Raw genomic sequence first — 19,779 nt, 5'->3', positions numbered from 1 at the left:
TTTATTATTTCGGTATCGAAATGCATGATATTTGTATAATCAGTTGTTTGTATAGAACATTATGCCCTGTCCATAGGATTCCTTAGTCATTGACTTTAATGCACTTTATTGCCTAGCAGTTGTCACTGTCAAGAAGTGTCTAGTTTCCAACAAAGGGTATAAGGTAGGTATTTAAAAGTTTTTGGTGATTCTTATCTTATTAGTCAATGGCTCAACGAGTTTACACGTCTGCAAACTGAAGTTTTAATATGTCGCGACTTGATAATATAGAAGCCCTAGAACAACAATTAGCAGAATTGCAGGTGAATAAAGATCTAAATTCTCCAGGAAGAATCAAAAAGATACCACCAGCTGTGCCGCCAAAAAAGAAGGCTCAACCACAAGTTCCACATAGTGCTGTGGTGCATAAAGTATGTGAACCATCATATTCTTTAAAAATATCTACATTAACCAACGAGGTTCCGCCTCCACCACCGCCGCCACCACCAACTTACAACAATGTATTGCGACATGCCAATCATATCAACAGCCATAAAGATTATGCTAATGTAACTCAACTCTCCCTTCCTAATGTTTCATTCAAAAACAATGTTCCATTGCCATCTAAGGTTTATAACCCTACCTACAGTAACATACCGCCTTATCAAACTTCCAATCCACCGCCACCACCACCTATCAACATGAGTCAATTAAAAAATTATGATACCAATCATAATCATGAAGAATATTTGCCTCCTCCTTCACCTGTCAGTTCCAATTATAGTGAGCTTGCCAGAGCCACAGCTAACATAAATTACAATCAAGAGAGACCTACATATCCTCCTATTTATCAGAATGAATATCCAGAGTATGGAGTGTCCCAAGCTTCAACCTATGAATCACTTTATGAGCCTATCAGTCTTCATCCAAACAATAAGTCAGCTTCTGCAAGTACTACTCCTACTTTTAAAAATAATTTAATGAAAAAGGGAAAATCACCTCTACCAAAAGAACAGGAAGTGGATGCCTTAACAGATCTTCTTGTTCAATCTATATCTGATAGCCAAGATTTGGATGTGTTTGGAACATGTGTTAAATGCAATGAGAAAGTTGTTGGTGAGAGTTCTGGATGCACAGCAATGGGAAATATGTACCATGTTCAATGCTTTCGCTGTGAACACTGCAATACAAATTTACAGGGTAATCCATTCTATGATGTTGATGGCCAACCTTATTGTGAAGTTGATTATTATGAAACATTGGAGAAATGTTCAGTTTGCAATAAGCCAATATTGGACAGAATTCTTAGAGCAACTGGCAAGCCGTACCATCCAACTTGCTTTACTTGTGTTGTATGTGGCAAAAGTCTTGATGGCATTCCATTTACTGTTGATGCAATGAACCAGATTCATTGTATTGAAGATTTTCATAAGAAATTTGCACCCCGTTGTTGTGTTTGTGAGCTGCCTATCATGCCGGAAGGAGGGGAGGAAGAGACGGTTCGGGTTGTGGCCTTAGATCGCAATTTCCATGTACGCTGCTATAGATGTGAGGATTGTGGTCTCCAGTTATCATCTGAAGCTGAAGGCAGAGGCTGCTACCCTCTAGATGGTCATATTCTATGTAAAGCATGCAATGCACACCGTATCCGTCTTTTGACAAATGTCATGACTACTGATCTGTAGTTAATTGTTTAAAAATTTATATATTTTAATATTTTTTATAACATTTCTACTTATTATATATTTATAGCTATAAGTGGATTGAGATATAGATAAGTATTTACATTAAAAAGTCATTATTTATATATTGTAATGCCAGTCCTTTTATGATGGCAGCTAAGGTTGTTCAAAGTCATGTGACTTATAATTATTAAAATAAATATCTAAAATATATTAAATTATTAATTAATTATTTAGATGACATTGTATTATGAACAAAAGGCTGTTGATATTTATAGGTTGAATCAAAATTGATTAGCGTGATATATCTGTATGAATGCCAAAATTTTATAATTGCATTTAAATGCTTATTCTATTTTATACAAATTTTTAAATTATAGTTATAGGCATATTTTGTGACTTTATACACTTATTTAGTTGGTTTATATTAATAAAGTAATATAAAGCTTTTGTGTGTTTTATTCAGCTAGATTTTGTTTGATGAAAAAGGTAAAATAATAATTATTTCTTTAAAAAAAAGAGAAGTCCCGTGTCCCCAAGGGGGGTAATCTGTTCACTGATTGATTTTGTTTGACTAGAAGGTGATCAGCCTTCTATGTTCTGCCAGACCGATACTTTTTTCCACATGAATCATACCCAGGGCCTCTTGTTTCTACGCTCACGCGTCAACCACTGTACCGACGAGGCGGTCAATTATTTCTTTGAGATCCAATAATCAACATCTATAATATTATTATAGTAGGTACCTACCACAAGTAAGTAAGTATTAATTAATTTGTCTCGTTACTTTTCGTCTTAATCTTTTCCGTCTAGCCCCCTTTCGCAACGCGCGATAAGGAACTTCGTTCCACCCCTTTACCCTTTTTCAAAATTCAATCACAGATAGGTAATAGTGATAGTTTACGAATTACGGTGCATTATTGATAACATGACATATTTTAATAATCACATTAATATAATATTAAAACCAAAGCTTAGAGCATGCGATAATTTATTTTTATTTTTAAAACCGCAAACGCTGAAACTAGGTAGTATTAATTTACATTGCTCAGTCATATTATTTATATACATTATAAATGTATAACTTAACACGTAAAATGTAGGCAGTAGGTACAAGTTATGGAGTGTACCCTATAGGCCATGAGTAAACTTATTACTCATAGAAACTGCAAAGAAACGTATATTTATTGTTGAAAAACTTTAATATAATATCCATAAATTTACAATACTGGCGGAAAAATACATAAAAAGGCACTTAAATCACAGTTTTTTAATAACTAAATATACATACAACTCTTTCCTCGTAGTCTCCTATTTAGCCATTGTGCAGATATTAATGATCACACCAACGATCACATACCTACAACGTGATATAATATCAAAAACTTAGAGCCTTAGCTTAGAGCATTAAACCAACATCAAATATGTCACTCAAACAGCAGCAATAAAACCGATAGTCAATTAAAATAAATCATAATATTTTGAAGGTATTTGATAAATTTATAGTTTAAAAGGCAAGTCATCTAGCTTCTAAATAAAAGTTTACACTTATATGTTTAATGCTAATGGCACTTAAAAGTACCGCTTACATTAGTTACATTCGAGGTAACGGCGCCTAAAATTAAAATGTTTATAAACATTGCATTGACTAAATTTACGTTGAGATCTGTGTTCGAAATGACTTATCGTTACAAAGTCTAAAAATGTATACATTTTATGAGATAGGAACCACATTAATTTGAAGGAAACTGGTTAGTTGTTGGAACTATCAATTACTTACAAAAAGAAATTAGAAATATCATGTTGTACAACATTCTTATTTTAATGAATAATAATAATATATTCTATTTGATTGTTTAATCAAAACGAAAACAATTAAATATTTATCTATTATATTTTATGTCTTAACTTTGTGTTAAATTTTGGCGGACTCAATACTTGTTTCATAAAGATAGATCGTTTTTCTTTTATATGTTTCGTCGCTGAACTAAGTTCATCTACAGATGTAGAAGTTATTTGGTCGGAAATATTAAAAGTCTCGGCATTACAAAACATTCCATCATTCTCATTACCACCATCTACTGTCGTTTCTTTTCGGTCTTGATTGATGTTGTTTGAATTGGATAACTTTGATAAATTATTATCAGAATGGTTGTAAAGTATTTCTTCATCAGAATTCAACTTTGGTTCAAATTTTTCCCGTAGTATGGAGAATTTTCGCCGAGGTCTATTCCTAGAACTCTTTTTAATATTAGAAGATTTAGATACTGTGTTAGCACTAGAGTCCTTCTGAATAAGGGATTGCAATGATGGTGTTTTACGACTTAATGATAAATTTTCAGTGGAATTATAAGGTAATGATGAATTTTCGGAAACTAATTGCCAAAGAAGATCAATATCTTTATTTGAAATATCATGAAGGCGATTTGGTTGATTGTTAATCTTTTTATGATCATTTTTTAAGCTGTTATTAGATTTTTGTCTTCTTGGACAATTTTGAGTATAGTTCGTTACATTATTAGAATACGAATTATCGCCATTGGGTATATTATTCATTTCTTTCATTTGTGTATCTAACTTAGCTGCATGTGAAGAATCTAAAGCAATTTGTTTTTCGGTCAAGGTATCCATCGTGTTACTAGAATCAAACTTGGATGGTTCTTTCCAAAGAGCTTTTTTTAAATTATTTTCACTTTGATTAAAAGTTTTAAACTGGGGAGATTCCCAAGTGTGTTCTCTTCTATGATATAGATTCCTTGGTGAATTTGTAACTGTGGCTTTCCTTATTTCATCTATTGTTGCCACAAGTGAACTTTCAGAATTCAAATGCTTTTTATTTGAAGGATCTATATCACCTAAGTCATCTAACTCCTCTATTATGGGTTCTAAATGATTTGGATCCTTATTATTTTCTAATATATAAGATTTAGTTAAGAGAGCGTCATCACTGGTTTGGCACATCACAGTATTAGCGTAATCATCAGGATTTCTTTCGACTTTTACGTAAACATTTGAATAAGTATGAGGCTTTTTAGGAAATGGCGGAGCGGACAGTATTGCGTTCTTTAGTTCTTGAGACAAACAACTACTTATTTCTGAACTTTCAGACGTAAATGTATCCCGACTCCTGTCCCTCACTACACTGCCGTCGTGCAGCCAATTTTCAATATCACAATATCCATTCCAAGATCGGAGACCCCAAGCTTCTCGCGCAATATTAACGGCACAAATATTTTCATAATCATGTACAGATAATATTTCAGTTGGAGTATCTAAATCACGTTTAACGTGAAAGAGGCCCGTACTTACACCATTCTTCTTCCTATCCTTCTTTGTGTACATTTCCTTAAGAATATCTAATGCTATTCTCTGAATATTTTCTATATCAGCATCTTGATTGCCGACTTTTATATTTTTCAAAGCGCTTAAACATAATTTCTGTACAATATTCTCATTAAATGTGTTAATATCAGAACTGTTTATATCACTAAAACTTAAGTCTAGATCCATATCAATGGAATCAGATGATGTTTTCTTATTTGATCCATCTGTATCGTGGCTTAATTCAGAACTTCGATCAGTCTTTACTTTTGAGAATTCTTGATTGATTATATTAGACGCACCTAAGTTCATATTATTAAAATCATCTCTTAATTCATCAGAGGAACAAATTCCTCTACGTTTTTGCACATTAAGGACATTCGAAGTAATTTCATCGATAGAGCTTTCTAGATTTTCTATAGATGATAGTTTAAGGGTCAGTTCAGTGGGAGAACATATTTTCTTTTTGGGTTTTATGACTAAACTATCATGTCTATTAATTACTGTTTGTGGGGTGTTTTCGATAGTATACAGTTCAATGCTAGATGTATCCATGCTAATATTACCAATAGGTGCTGAAGTGAATGTAGGTGTTCCAGATCTTGCAATCCAATGGTCCAGGAGAAATTTTTTATCCGCGTTTTCGCTTTCATTTGGTTGACCAGTTTGGGAAGCATTGGAATCTTTTCTGTGAAACAAATTAAATTACAAATTAAAGTGACCCAGGCTCCTAAGATAGTAAGAACTGTTTTGTTTGAAACACCGAAAATATGTGCTATGAGTTATTTTATAAGAGTAAATAATATTTTTAATAGTTTTTTCTAAATAAAAAGTAAATTACCTTTTTTCGTAGTTTGTTACTTGAGACAAGTTGGAATTTTTAAATAATCTTAAGTTATTTAAGTTACCACTTTTTTCAGTCTCTGTTTTGGTATTATCACATACAACTTTATTGTTCAATTCCACATCCTCATGCACATATCTCCAAGGAATTGGTCCTTTGGAATGGAAATATCTATAATATACAATCATAGCTGCAATGCCTAAAACAAAGTTATAGTTTTATGAAAAGAGTAATAGAAATATGGTACACAAATAAGCACAATAAACAATCTTCAGATAACATACCAATCAAAGTGCCAAAAATCACACAAACTGTGGCAGCAATTGACCAAGGTTTCTTCTGCCTTTCAATGTCCGTTATTAGCATGTACAGAAGCATACTACCATAATTCTGGGTGACTATCAATGTATAGAACATCATTAGTCTATATCGAGTGTGGCCTTCCTTAACATTTATAAAACAGAAACAATATACAAATCCCATAACAGCATTGTACAGAGTTTCTTCAAATTTGTTTGGGCAGAAAGTTGTTTTTTGTGTGATTATCCAGAATGTCATAGCAGACCAGTGCAACCCTAAAAATGTTTTAAATTTAATTAATAACAAATTATGCCTGTTGTTTTAGAATAAGTAATAATAAGGATTTTACAAACTAAAATAGAAGCGATTTCTTCATGAAATTATTCAGTCCTATGTTTCATGAGTGTTTCGCAGGGTAGACTGGACATCTTAAATTTCACAATTCACAATTAAATTTGTAAGAAATCTTGATCATAATTATTGATGTTGAAATATGTTTTAATCACAGGCAGACACACAGGCTAAAATTTACCTGGTAAACCCAAGTCTGATCAATCCCTACTCTTTGTATAGCAAATAGTCAACTTATAGGTACCAAGTTAAAAAAAAGATTTGAAAAGGTAACTACATGTTATGTTAAAAATTATGTAAAAAGTTATGATTAAACATACCTAGAGGTATGAGAGTCCATACACCAAAAATAATGCTGAACATAAATATTCCAGTTATCCTTCCAATGAGAGTTCCAAAATGCCATGTTAGTTTTAATAATAAAGATATCCAATTAATGCTATCAGACGAGAATGTAGTAGTGCTATATATGTATGTAACACAACCCCATATCACAGATGCTATAGATGCAGTCAATGAAAATACTGAAAAAAAATTTACAATACATTTTCCCATTCCCATGAATGTAGTTAGTTGAATATCATTAATTATTACAGAAATCACTGTTAATATAATACTTTTACTGAGTGATTCAATATTGTATTTTATGAACAATCCCATTAATTGAATAATTTCAAAATCATAATTGTAGTCTTACCCCTTGTTTGGTAGTTTTCATTCAACATCACAATCGCATAAGTCTGTAGAATTATCTGAGGAATTGTCCCCGTAAATGCATATAAAAAATGCAATAAACTCAAATCATTCCTCTGTGTTAAAAGTTTTTGTGATTTAACCAATTCTAAGTTTTTACATGAAAACACTTCATATAAAAATAGTATATACCTGCAATATAAAGAATAAAAAAAAAATTGAGATAATTCAGTATAAATTCCAGTATGTAAATTTAATTATGAATTAGTTAAGGCAATCTATTAATGTTTAATAAATTTAATATGTATGTTATCATGGTTCGCTGCTCCTTTAAGTATATCTATGAAGAACTATACATTTAATTTATGTATGCATGGTATATAAAATACTTATTTATAATAAATAGGTACCTTTCCAATAGTCCAACAAGAAACCCATGTGTAACCCAATGGTGAATATTAATCTTTTTATCAATAACAAACCATCTTAATGAAAATATATTTATTAATATATTTGGAGTTACAATAAATGTAAGGGTTATAAGGGCCCAATCTAAGTATCCATCTTTGCAATATTCTACAAACACCAATATATCTGAAAATATAGGTAAATACTTAGAAGAAATAAATAATTCTTTTTTTTCTTAGTTAATTAAGTAATATAAATAATAAACAAAGTATAAATATAATTGCAACAAACCTGTCGCTAAATCGGCAAGTATTGTAACAAGGGATATAAATACACTTATAACATTAAAAACACAACAATTTTCATCTTGATTATTAATATTTTTTTCCTCTCTGGAACTTCTTATTTTACAGGCATCAGCCATTCTATATAAATTTGCTCATATTGTTATGTTTATTTCATTATTTAAAGTGTTTGTTACATTCAAGCCTGTTGTTTTACACAATTTTATTCATATCTTCAACTTTTAAAAACTTTATTCAAAGCTGCGCAGACGCACCGCAAACGCACATACAAACAAGACAAAGTAACCACAAAGTAACCATAGATGATAGACATCGCAATATATAGAGAGGTAGAACTTGAAGCATAAATAAATAGAGGTATTCATTATCCATCTAAAAAAAATATATAGGTACTTCACCAAATAAAATTAACAATAAACATTACTGTTCAAATTTTAAAGTATTTATATAAACTTAGAAGTCAGAAACCTTTACATTTTCACATTTCTTCTTAAAATTCCCTTCATAAAAGATAAAGGTTTAAAAATATATTTATATTGAGATGCCTGGTCCAAGCTAAGAGGGTCCAAGGCACGCCAACTTAGAGTATATATTATTATTATTACAATAATATATAGCGCGTGTATTGCACAAAATGCTTAGTAGTTAGTGCGGATTTGGTGCGGATCAGGCAGATGAGCTATAGATAATAAATAGATGTGTGTGTGACAAATGGATGGGTAGGTATCAATTTCGTGTTGAGCTATCGTTAAGTTATGTAAATAAATATGTATCATAAGTAAATTTTATGTTCAATATGTTATTAAAGTTACAATATAATACATTCGCATTCATAATATTAGAAAGTGTATGATACAAAACACACCACAAAATTATTTTTAATGCATTTTTAAAACTATCGAGTACAGCCTTGATCAAGTCACATCACTACGATCATGTTGCGGCAGTGAGGTGTGTGAAGGGTGCGCGAGCGAGCCTGCGCGTGTCCGCCTCCCACCTCCCCTTCACCCCGGTGATGCTAGATTTATTTTCATAAAAATAAATACACAAGTCGATTTACCGATGAAATGTGATACTGGATTTAAATTTTGTGTTTTTTTCTACTAGTATCGTTCTTGCACACATTCTTGCAAGATCGAACTGCACATTTCACCGTGTTTATTCGTAAATATGAAAAAAATCCTTAGAGAAACGCACTTCGATAGCACTCAACCACGACTACGAGCGCTCGCGGCGGGAACGTCGTGTTGTTCCCACCTGTTCCCACTTCGTTGATCGCACTTTAAAGATAGTACATATACTCTTATAATGTAATAATACTCTATTATTATTATTGTACTAACTTGTACAGTTTGCGGCTTCTTCTTTATTTTTATTTCTTGTTCTTCTACTTTTAAGCTATTGCATAGCTTCTATCACAGGCCTTGAATCGAGAAATTCCGTAACGAAAAACGCTCCCCACTCAGACGGGCTCGGAGGTGTGGCTTGAAGACACTTGAAGATTTGCTATGCAATAGCTTTACCGCGGCAGTCCCAGAGTGTCACACGTCTTTTTTTTTCTGGCAATACTTTTATTTGCCATAATGACATAATATGATGTCAATATGTCATCAGTCATTTGTCAAAATACAAGAATTTATTTTGCTGTAATCCTGTAATGTCCAACTATTTAAAATTTTACAATTATTATCAATTTAATCAATTTTTTCATGCAGTATTATAAATGGAACATTCATTTATGTGATATAGTACAATTTTTAAAAACTCTTAAAAATTTAATTTTAATTCACACGTTTACTTTATTTAGAAATATTTAATTTACTATATTTCTTATTCACTTTATCCGGCAAACAAAATAAAGAAAATTCAAGAAGTGTACTGAGAATGGAAATTCAGAAACAACAGCATGAAAACGCGAAGCCTCAGAGATGTGTATATAGCGAAAGGAAACTTCGTCGCTCCTTAAAATACAGGCCCGATATACACAAACTAATTTTAAAACTTAAACTATGCTTGTCAAAGAAAAATATACTCATTAAAAAGCTCAAAAAACAGCTCCTACAAACGGTAAGTTAATATAAACTTAAACATACATAAACTTAAGCTTGAAATTGTAACTTATTGTACTTGAAAAGGAAAACAATTGTTTGTAAAATATTTTAGACCAATGAGAAACCAGAACACACACTGAAAACCTGTGAAGTATCCACTCAAACTGATAAACATGAAGAAAATGGACAGCAAAACAATATTTCTACTGACAATACTAAGTCCAATTCCAACAAAGAAAGTGAAACAAAAGATTCAGGTTGGGAGTTAAATGAAGCTGATGGTCAAAAAAGTATAGCAGATCAGGTGAAAGAAGTTGCCCAGTCTGCTATGCAAGAATCGGGGATGGTGTATGTAGAATCTGCTGGAATGTATTATGATTATAAGACTGGATATTACTATAATCCAGTAAGTACTAACAAATTACTATTTCAAAATTATCCTAATGCTTCACTTCCAATGTTAAAGCGAGACTATGGACAGATCAACTGTTTAGTCAATTAATATATGCGCACTTCAATATGTTGCAATACAATATGTGATCAATAGTTGTCCAACTTTTTAATCATAAGCGAATTGATACAGCTTTTTGACTTTTTTATCAATCAACTATTGAGTTGACAGTATGAGTGCGTTTATATTTGCTATATTCTTATAAGACACAATAAAATAGTTGTTCAACTTAAAATTGTATGTATGCGCTAGCCCTTGTTGCATCTATGGCATCATTCAACAACTGTCTTGAATGATAATCATCCTGGTATTTCTGAAATCATGAGTCATTTCTGATTATGTGTCTATTTTTTTTTCAGGAACTTGGACTATATTATCACACAGACACTGGCTGCTATTATTATTATTCAGAAGAAAAGAAGTCATTTGTGTTTCACTCCTATCCAGATAGAAGCGCTGAAGTTCCTGTCCAGAAAGAACACAAGAAATCTAAGAAAAATAAAAGGGTATATTTTATTTTTATATTTGAAATAGGATTTCTGATTACTTATTATTTATTTATTTATTAATAGGATTTATTTTTATTTCAAAACTTCACACATGTTGTATAAACTGTTTACAATTTACGTAGATGAAATAGATAGGTATAATATGAAATGGTTCCAAAGGATCATTTTGATTTGCAATATAATATCTCATTTATATTCTCTTATTTGAGCAAAATACATTAATTTAAAAAATAATTGTTTTTATTTTCAGGACAGCAAATCCGATGATATAGAAAACCTGACGAAAAATCTCTCTCAGGTTTCACTCCGAGGCGTCACAGCCTTAGGTAAATAGAATAGTAAAAGTATCTCCAAAATACCAACATTGCCATTGTATTACAGGATGAGGAACCGAAACAGAAACGGAGGAAAAAAGATCGAAAGAAAGAAGAAATTGATGAAAATACTGATTCAAAATCTGATAAAGAGGGTGTTAATGAAAACGATGAAGTTGTTGAAAAAACTGAGTTAGAAGATGGGGAGTGCAGTGAGTCTAGTGAATCGGAGAGTGATGACGATGGCAATAGTACAGCTACAGCATCTGATGATGGTAAATTTAATTGGGAATGGGTGTTTGTTTTTATGGCTAGTTACTAAGTTACTAAGACTTAGCAGCTTATGTGAAATGTGTATTGTCGTGTTTAAAAATTGTATCGTTATCACATAGATTAATGAAAATATCCTCACTTGAAAGGATGCAGAAACCATAATAAAGGCAGTTATTAGTTAATCTATATTATTATTAACTTCAGTTGCTTAGAAAGTAATCTAGCTAAATGTATCAAAATTTATGAAAAAGATTAGTTTACAGTTATTAAAAAAAAATAAACTTTTGTTTTCTTTTTTTAAATAGATTTACAAAAAAATCATGTACAACATGTCGAATTTCATTTCATATACCCAAATTGAGCAATCAAAATTGGAACATGATAGAGGCTGACTTGGCCAATTTGACTAAAAAAATCCTGTCACAAAATAATGATAATTGACTTAAATTCACTAATAATTTCGTTCTCAGAATCAGTAGCAAAACATCACCCGCCGTGCATGCGAATCATAGTGCGAGAGACGACGTTACCGAAGTTAAAAGTCGGTAGTCTGTTCCTTATCACTAAAGATGGCGGCACTATAGGCAGGGAGGGGGATCATCATGCTGTTGTGTTACGGGATCAAAATGTATCGAGGGTAGGTTTCTTTTGTTAAACAGTTATTTAAAATCTCTGCGATTTTTGCAATTTTTATTTTTTTATTAAATGTCTCCATTTAATGCAAACTTTTTCAACATATCAAATTTATGTAACCTAATTATAATTAGAGTGTGTTTTTAAGTTCTGTTTAAAGTATCTTTTGCATTACTTTCTCTTAAACTGTAGTAACTTTTATTACAGAATCACTTAGATATAAAATACGACATGAATAAGCAAATATATGCGGCTGTGGACCTTGGCTCGAAGAATGGATCAGTTTTGAACGGAGTTAGAATGTCGCAAAGTCAAGAAACAAGTGAACCAATGGAGGTAAATATTATATGAATATTGTCATATATACTAGACCTATATTTGTTATATTTGTTATGTATTGAAAATTTTTTAATTAAATGTCGGTAGTTAATATGAATAATGATATCGTAAAGAAGAAAAGTTCTTTGTCATTATATTCTTCAATTAAACAGCGAAAAATAGTTTATGTTAAATATTATGCTTATTGCAACTTGTTTGACTATTATTTTTTTATATAGTACTCAGTTACTTGGAGCGTTTCTAGTTTTTATGTATCAAACTCAAACTCAAACATTTATTTATTCAATTAGACTACTTTTAGTAGCACTTTCGAATCGTCATTACACAAGTATTTTTAACATTTACCACCGATTCGGAAAGCAGTATCTATGGAGAAGAACCCGCAAGAAACTCCATATCGTTTCTATTTATTTAGTTCTCATATAATAAAATTTATTCTCCACAGATAGTACACGGCAGTACACTACAGTTGGGAGAAACCAAACTGCTTTGTCACATACACCCCGGCACAGATACTTGTGGTCACTGTGAGCCTGGACTTATTATGGAAAGTGAGTATTTTTACATTATAAAAAATTTACTGTCCACAAAAAAGTTCATACAGGGTTTATCTTTAAGCGCGAGTTCTCTTTAATCTGATTTTGTCATATTTCACATAGACAACTGTATCTTTAACAGTTGTCTATGTGAAATATTGTTTTTAGTTTAGACTGTGTTTAATTTGTTTTGAGGTAATACCATTAAATTTTAAAATATTATATTATATTGTCTATGTTCATTTCAAAATTGTTATATGCGATTTCATCCGAAATTCGTATAATATAAAAGCACTTTTCGTTTAGTTTAAATTTAAAACTCCAAAACAACTGTTCTCAATCATCTTTATTATAAATATTAGAACAATTACAAGTTATTTAATTTCTCATACCTCTACAATATTTATACACCAACAGCCCAAGAGAAAGAGAAAGTAGCGTACACACGAACATGCAGTGTCAAAAAGCAACACGAGCTCGAATTGGCGCGACTAAAGAACAAATACGCGCCAAAATTGTTGGAAATTGATGAAATCTCTTACAAGGATAGAGCTCAAGCGAGAAGGGATAAAGTGGGGTCTTCCCATCACGCTGAGAAGACGCAGAGCACTGATATTAATACGTGAGTTAATAGTTATGTAGATTAATATAGAGATATTGAGTTATTTTTCTAAAGAATAGAAAAATTCCATCAAGCGGTGACTTTGCCTTTTTTCAAATGATTGAATATTATAAGTTATCTCTTTTTTCTATTCTTTAAAATATATGTATTTGTAAAGCATTCAAAAGCTATTGAACTAAATATTCAGAACATTGAGTTTTGATTTTTTTTTGCATTCTTTTTTCAAAATTTGATCAGCTGTTCATTGAAAAAACAAAAATAACTTTTTTTTTAGATTTCACTATCCGTTAAACATAGTTTAGCGTTTATAAATTGTTAAATAATTTTTAAAATTATCAGTTTTTCTTGCAAGAATATTGTCACTTGCACATTGTATGCTGTCTCACTCACACTTATGATATAGCATGTAAATTATAATTACGCGACTTCTCTTCTATTTATCATGTACACTTTTATAACAGGTTCATAGCGCCAGAAAACAAGGGTTTCAAGCTATTGGAGAAGATGGGCTGGAACAAAGGGGAAGGTCTAGGAAAGGACAACCAAGGGGAGAGGGAACCGGTATGTTAAGATATAAAATATATAAAAAAATATGTTAGAAAATATTTAAAAACCGTGTGAAAATTTATATTACATTTTAATGTCTTTGAAAAAAAATTTGCTGAACCATAGTTGTATTGACAAAAATTTATCGCCAATAATTATTGATACCTACTACTTAAATGGATTTTCCACTTAAAAAGTTTACTCGTATCATACTTACTCGTATCAAATATGATACGAGTATAGCGTTTATAATAAACTAGCATACCGCCCGCGGCTTTGCCCGCTTTGTTTAAAACCTAATAAATTACATACTAAAACCTTCCTCTTGAATTACTCTATCTATTAAAAAAACCGCATCAAAATCCGTTGCGTAGTTTTAAAGATTGAATCATAAAAAGGGACATAGGGACAGAGAAAGCGACTTTGTTTTATACTATGTGGTGAAGCAGTAGTGGCAGAACGACGCAGACGATCTGCCATATTATAATTTAGATATTCAAACAACTCAATTGTTACTTAAAGCCTCAATTCATTTTCGCTCACTTAATAAAACATGGGAACCGCAAAAAAAAGATAATTAATAGAACCTCTGCAAAACGGACACAGATACAACCCGTACCAAACATACGAAACTACAAAAAACAATGCAATGAAGTCCTCCATCAAAACACGACAGTCGAGTAAAGCCAACGATGTGAATTATTATTTCTCCATTACCGTTTGACGTGACTAATTAGTCCGTCCGAGGGATATATTTAAGGTGCCCGCAAAAAATGGCAACAAAAAGACAAAAGGTAATCTTGATTCGGAGCCGCTTAATTTGGGTGCAATAATTTGCATCTCCTACTGTCTTGAGCGTTAAGGCGACATCGCTCCGTGTCGCACGGTGTTAAGGGACAGTGTGCTTCTAGAATGTTTTAGATGTGGGAATGTCATATCCGTTTTTAACCGACTTCAAAAAAAGGAGGAGGTTATCAATTCGGCCGGTATGTTTTTTTTTGTATGTATGTACACCGATTACTCCGAGGTTTCTGAACCGATTTACGTGATTCTTTTTTTTGTTCGATGCGGGATGGTGTCGAATTGGTCCCATAAAAATTTTATTTGGATAGGCCCAGTAGTTTTTATTTTATGAGCATTTTTGTCTGTATTTGTAAATGTTGCAAGTGCAAGTTTGAAGTCGGTTGTTTTTAACACAGTTATCACTTGTACGAATTATGTTCGTCCGTTTCAGTGGTACTTTCAGAGTTGAGGCGTATTTTGTTCCGTGATGTATACCCGGCGCGGCCTAAGATGATCCCTATGACACTGACAGTTATTCTCAAGAGACAAACTTGTAATGGCGTCACCATTAAATTAGAAACTTAATGGAGGCGTCTAAAAATGGCATTTATTAATTTTTACGTAGCTTTATCCTATTACAATGATATTCCGTTGGAATTATAACAATCCTTATCATTTACGAGAAATTATATCAATCTGACTTTACGTTTACGTCCTTCAAAACTTACATCGTTGGCATTTATCGACTAGTGCGGAAAGTATCGATAAACAAATTTCGATAATGGAAACGAGTTCACATTTTTTCCATGCTTAAGCTATAGTTCATTCACTATTGAATGGAACAGAAGCTCGCAGCATACTTAATTAATAATTACCGTTCGCGTTAATTTACTTACCTATGATAATATAAGTTTTTTAGAAAAATTAAATGGGGGATTCCATTTTCATGATAAAATAATATACACTGTGTTAAACGGGTTAAAAATTACGAGAAAATGATAAGGTGTATTTTTATGTTTTGGAAAACTTTCGTTTTACTTACCGTTTCGTTTACATAATAGACGTTAAAAATTCACTTTATAATATTTGTAAAAACATGTTTACCGAGGTGGCTGAATGCAAACCACGCCTTTGCCTATAAAATAGTAAAGTATCGACACGATCCATCATACGAGCAATCACTAAGACGAACTGTCATAGGGATCATCTTAGGCCGCGCCGGGTATAATTAGGTATAAATTGGCGTGCTTTAGCTGAATGTGGTTTGTATTTTAATGACTCGATAAATCATATTTATCTTGGTATATTGAATAAAATATCATAGGTTAACTAAATAAACATAAATATTACGATATATTCAAGTTCTAACTTCTTAGCGATACCTGTATCGCGTTTTTTCCTCAAGCTCTTTAGCCGTTGCGGGCGCGTTGATGTGACGCCTTAAGCCCATTTAATTACGTCTAATCTCAGTCACTTCGACCACGTATCGGATCGTTTATGCGCGCCATTAAATATTTTACATTCATTAACGAGAAATCATTTTTCAATGATTGTTTTATAAGTACAACGATTATTTTATCTTTAACGGCGAGACCCTAAAAGAGGTTTTTTATTCATTTTCGGTAATAACAGGCAGTCTGTAGGTCAAGCGGGCGTGGGCCTACCTGGTCATTTAAAACAATTTGCTTACTTTTTTTGTCCGCGATTCGTATTAGGCTCGGGCGAATGACGGCTCGCCATTAACTTGCGGCCAGACGGTGACGTTCGGGACTCGCTGACTATATAATTATTGCGAGAGCTATAGAGCTATGCAGGCTGTACGGCTGCGGGAATTACAAGCCATCGGTCGAAACATGACCGAAATACAATACTTCGGCTACCAATGTATACCCGCTCTTGGCGGGTCGGAATTGACAAGCGAACTTTCAAGGTCAAATGAAGTGTGGAGGCACGTGAAATGTATAAAGGTACTTGAAGTTTGGAAAATAAATAGATTCTATCGTATCGCTATTTGGTGGCAGCACAACTGTCAGTCGTAGTGACGAGGAACGCTACACAATACCGATTTCCGATATTATTACATTAAATGAAAGGTATTGTGTATTGGTTCGGTCATATCAATCGTATTGAGTCGCTTCATCGCTTGACTGAACGTTCTGTCGCATTGTATATCTATGCTTCTCGTCTCGAAGCAGAAAACATACAATCATATATATTATAACATATATATTATCCAACATTATAAATCAAACTTCAAAATAATAATTTCCTCCGTCTCGCCTGTAACATACGCAAACCAGTATTTCATAATATAAAACAATCATACCTAAAATATACGGCGAAGACAACGATAATAATCAGTCATTTGTCGCAGTATATTAATGTGTTTCAAAAGTAAACTTTGGGTGGGTTCGGCTCGCGCAGAAATACATTTTCTCACCGTGTGTTTGTATTGTCTGTCATCAATCATCCTATAAGGATTTTGGATAATGAAATACTTTGCGTAGAGCACGGCAAGCAATACTGGGCTGGATGTTTATGGATGTGTTTGTTTTGACGAGATCGGAATTGCCTTCGTTTTAACTTGACTGCCCAAATTATGGGCTTGGGAGTTTCTTTAGCCAACTGTTACTTTATAATTAGTGTGGAAATGATTTATTTATATTCTGTAACGATACATTAATTATTATGTAGATTTGCATATATTCTCTTTGCTGATATTAGTTCAGGATACATCGCCCATTTTTGCAAGTGACTACTATCAAGCTAATTTTCCGTTTGTAGCTTTATTTTGATGAGACGCCCAATAATTTCGTGTACGAAAGTCTCGATTGTGGTAGCTAACAGAGATAACAAGGATAAAAATTTTTGATTTGATGGTTCTCAATTTATATTTATTACTAACTGATTTTTTTTTGTTCAATCTCAAGATAATTACCTAAATTATTCGATAAAATATTTGTCCTACAAAATCTAGGGTTGGTTCAAAGAGTCCCCCTTTCCAAAGTGTATCGATAACGAGGTCATCATAAATGATTACTAACAAGCTGATTTTTTTGTTTTCACTTAGTTAATGTTTATATAATTCAACAGACATATTGTCCTACAAATTGCGTAATAAATATTTGAGAACCATCAAATCAAAAAATTTTATCCTTGTTATCTCTGTTAGCTACCACAATCGAGAGTTTCGTACACGAAATTATTCGGTGTCTCATCAAAATAAAGCTACAAACGGAAAATCAGCTTGATAGTAGTCACTTGCAAAAATGGGCGATGTATCCTGAACTATTATATACTATTCGATTTGTATAAAGATTCAAAACTATGATTAATACAACTATTGTCATAAGTCGCGTCTCACGACATATTTTTTCTTCTATGAAACCGTGTTGTGAAGCGTAGGCGATGGTAGGTGGTATAGTTAATGTTCAAAATGCAAACGGCACATAAAATATGGAACAATTAGTTCTTATTATTCCCATTTCTTATTACGTAAAGTTTTATATACGTTTAAATGTTATAAAAAAGAGTATTTTATTTTAATATGCGCAGACGCAACCTGATCCTTTGTCATTTATATCGCTCAACATATCATCCCTTAATGTCCTTGACAGCAGATGAATGCAAATTGCTTTTATAATGTTCCCTTAAATTATATTTAATGCTAATTTTTTATGTTTGCAACAAAAAATATTTATGTTATTACTCCTATGGTTAATTTCATATACTGTGTTGGCGAATACAATTAATTCTTTGATTTTATGATTTTTTATGCATTTATTACTTGATTTATGGTGGCCGTTTATGGTTTTATATTCTGAATTGTGTTCGATTTTCCTTTTGTGTATAAGCATTTCGCATTTTTTGTTAGATTACGACCAGTATATTATACCTGTATTTCTAAAAACGCTATCTTGCACAGCTTTTTTTGCAAAATGACGCCTTTCACATTTTGAACCAATATTAACATAGTGAATGCGAAATAAATAAATAATAAATAATAATAAATATAAATATTATAGGACATTATTACACAAATCGACCTAGTCCCACAGTAAGCTCAATTAAGGCTTGTGTTGTGGGTACTAGGTGACGATAAATATAATATTTAATAAATACATATGTATATAGATAATAACACCCAGACCCAAGAACAAATAATTGAGTTCATCACACAAATATTTGCCCTGACCGGGGATCGAACCCGGGACCGTCGGCTCAGTAGGCAGTTACTTTACCACTGCGCCAACCGCGTCGTCAAAATAGAAACTTATTAAAATTCCAAAATAACTAAAAACTAGAAATAATAGAAATTCCTCAGGAGTCAAGGCATGTAATTAGCAAGAATAAATTGGATAATAATAGCCATAGAGTAAATAAATCCCCGGCTCCGGACCGTTATATTTACCGAAGCGATTTAGTCATTTGTCGTGTGTCAGGCAACATTGTAGCCGATCACGTTTTGCACTTCATATTTCATCGTCCGACCAGATAATACTACGCTTGTCAAACTTTACAACACCTTTTATCACGCACCGATGGAGTATTTGTGAAAAAATGTACGTAAAAAGCGGTCGGTGTTTGTAAATGCATTCCCCGTTAGTAACGATGTAAACGGCGCTCATTTTTATGGTGAATTTTTTGTTGGCGATAACTCGAAATCGCTGTTTTAGTTGTAGTTTTTAGTATAGTTTCTAATGATCGCAGTCATTATAGTCTCGGCTTATGAGTGATATGAATGCATCTATGTCTAATTAAGAACGTAAAAAGTATTATTTTTTGTCTGCTTCAGTATACCAATAGATTATACTTTTCAAGTGAATGATTCGTGAGGCG

General features: G+C 32.3%; 3 protein-coding genes across 4 annotated transcripts in view; 2 read left to right on the top strand and 1 right to left on the bottom strand.

Annotated features, from left to right (window-relative positions):
• The first annotated feature begins 104 nt into the window (after positions 1-104).
• Positions 105-2,109, top strand: LOC123698857 (lipoma-preferred partner homolog). The gene has a single exon (XM_045645653.1). It carries the CDS (start codon positions 249-251, stop codon positions 1,662-1,664), a length of 1,416 nt encoding a protein of 471 aa, XP_045501609.1. The 5' UTR covers positions 105-248; the 3' UTR covers positions 1,665-2,109.
• Positions 2,110-2,675: 566 nt separating this feature from the next.
• Positions 2,676-8,230, bottom strand: LOC123698851. Its single transcript, XM_045645637.1, has 7 exons — positions 7,870-8,230; positions 7,581-7,764; positions 7,175-7,362; positions 6,798-7,001; positions 6,111-6,401; positions 5,824-6,025; positions 2,676-5,670 (listed from the first exon to the last, which is right to left on the bottom strand). The coding sequence occupies exons 1-7, from the start codon at positions 8,000-8,002 to the stop codon at positions 3,552-3,554; spliced, it is 3,321 nt and encodes a 1,106-aa protein (XP_045501593.1). The 5' UTR covers positions 8,003-8,230; the 3' UTR covers positions 2,676-3,551.
• Positions 8,231-9,518: 1,288 nt separating this feature from the next.
• The window catches only part of LOC123698856 (angiogenic factor with G patch and FHA domains 1-like), a 29,869-nt gene continuing 19,608 nt past the window's right edge, over positions 9,519-19,779 (top strand). Inside the window, exons 1-10 of one of the 2 annotated variants that reach the window (XM_045645651.1) lie at positions 9,519-9,950; positions 10,047-10,340; positions 10,745-10,891; positions 11,145-11,192; positions 11,276-11,483; positions 11,952-12,118; positions 12,322-12,450; positions 12,899-13,004; positions 13,407-13,611; positions 14,073-14,172. In XM_045645651.1, the coding sequence (XP_045501607.1) occupies positions 9,768-9,950; positions 10,047-10,340; positions 10,745-10,891; positions 11,145-11,192; positions 11,276-11,483; positions 11,952-12,118; positions 12,322-12,450; positions 12,899-13,004; positions 13,407-13,611; positions 14,073-14,172 (1,587 nt within the window). In that variant the 5' untranslated portion in view covers positions 9,519-9,767. Of the gene's footprint in view, positions 9,951-10,046; positions 10,341-10,744; positions 10,892-11,144; positions 11,221-11,275; positions 11,484-11,951; positions 12,119-12,321; positions 12,451-12,898; positions 13,005-13,406; positions 13,612-14,072; positions 14,173-19,779 lie in introns of both variants that reach the window. The other variant, XM_045645652.1, reaches the window with a different exon arrangement.

Source organism: Colias croceus, chromosome 17 (genome assembly GCF_905220415.1).
Source record: "Colias croceus chromosome 17, ilColCroc2.1".
Classification (NCBI taxonomy): domain Eukaryota; kingdom Metazoa; phylum Arthropoda; class Insecta; order Lepidoptera; family Pieridae; genus Colias; species Colias croceus.
Note: the sequence above shows the minus strand (reverse complement) of the source record. Positions and strands in the feature narration are given on the sequence as shown.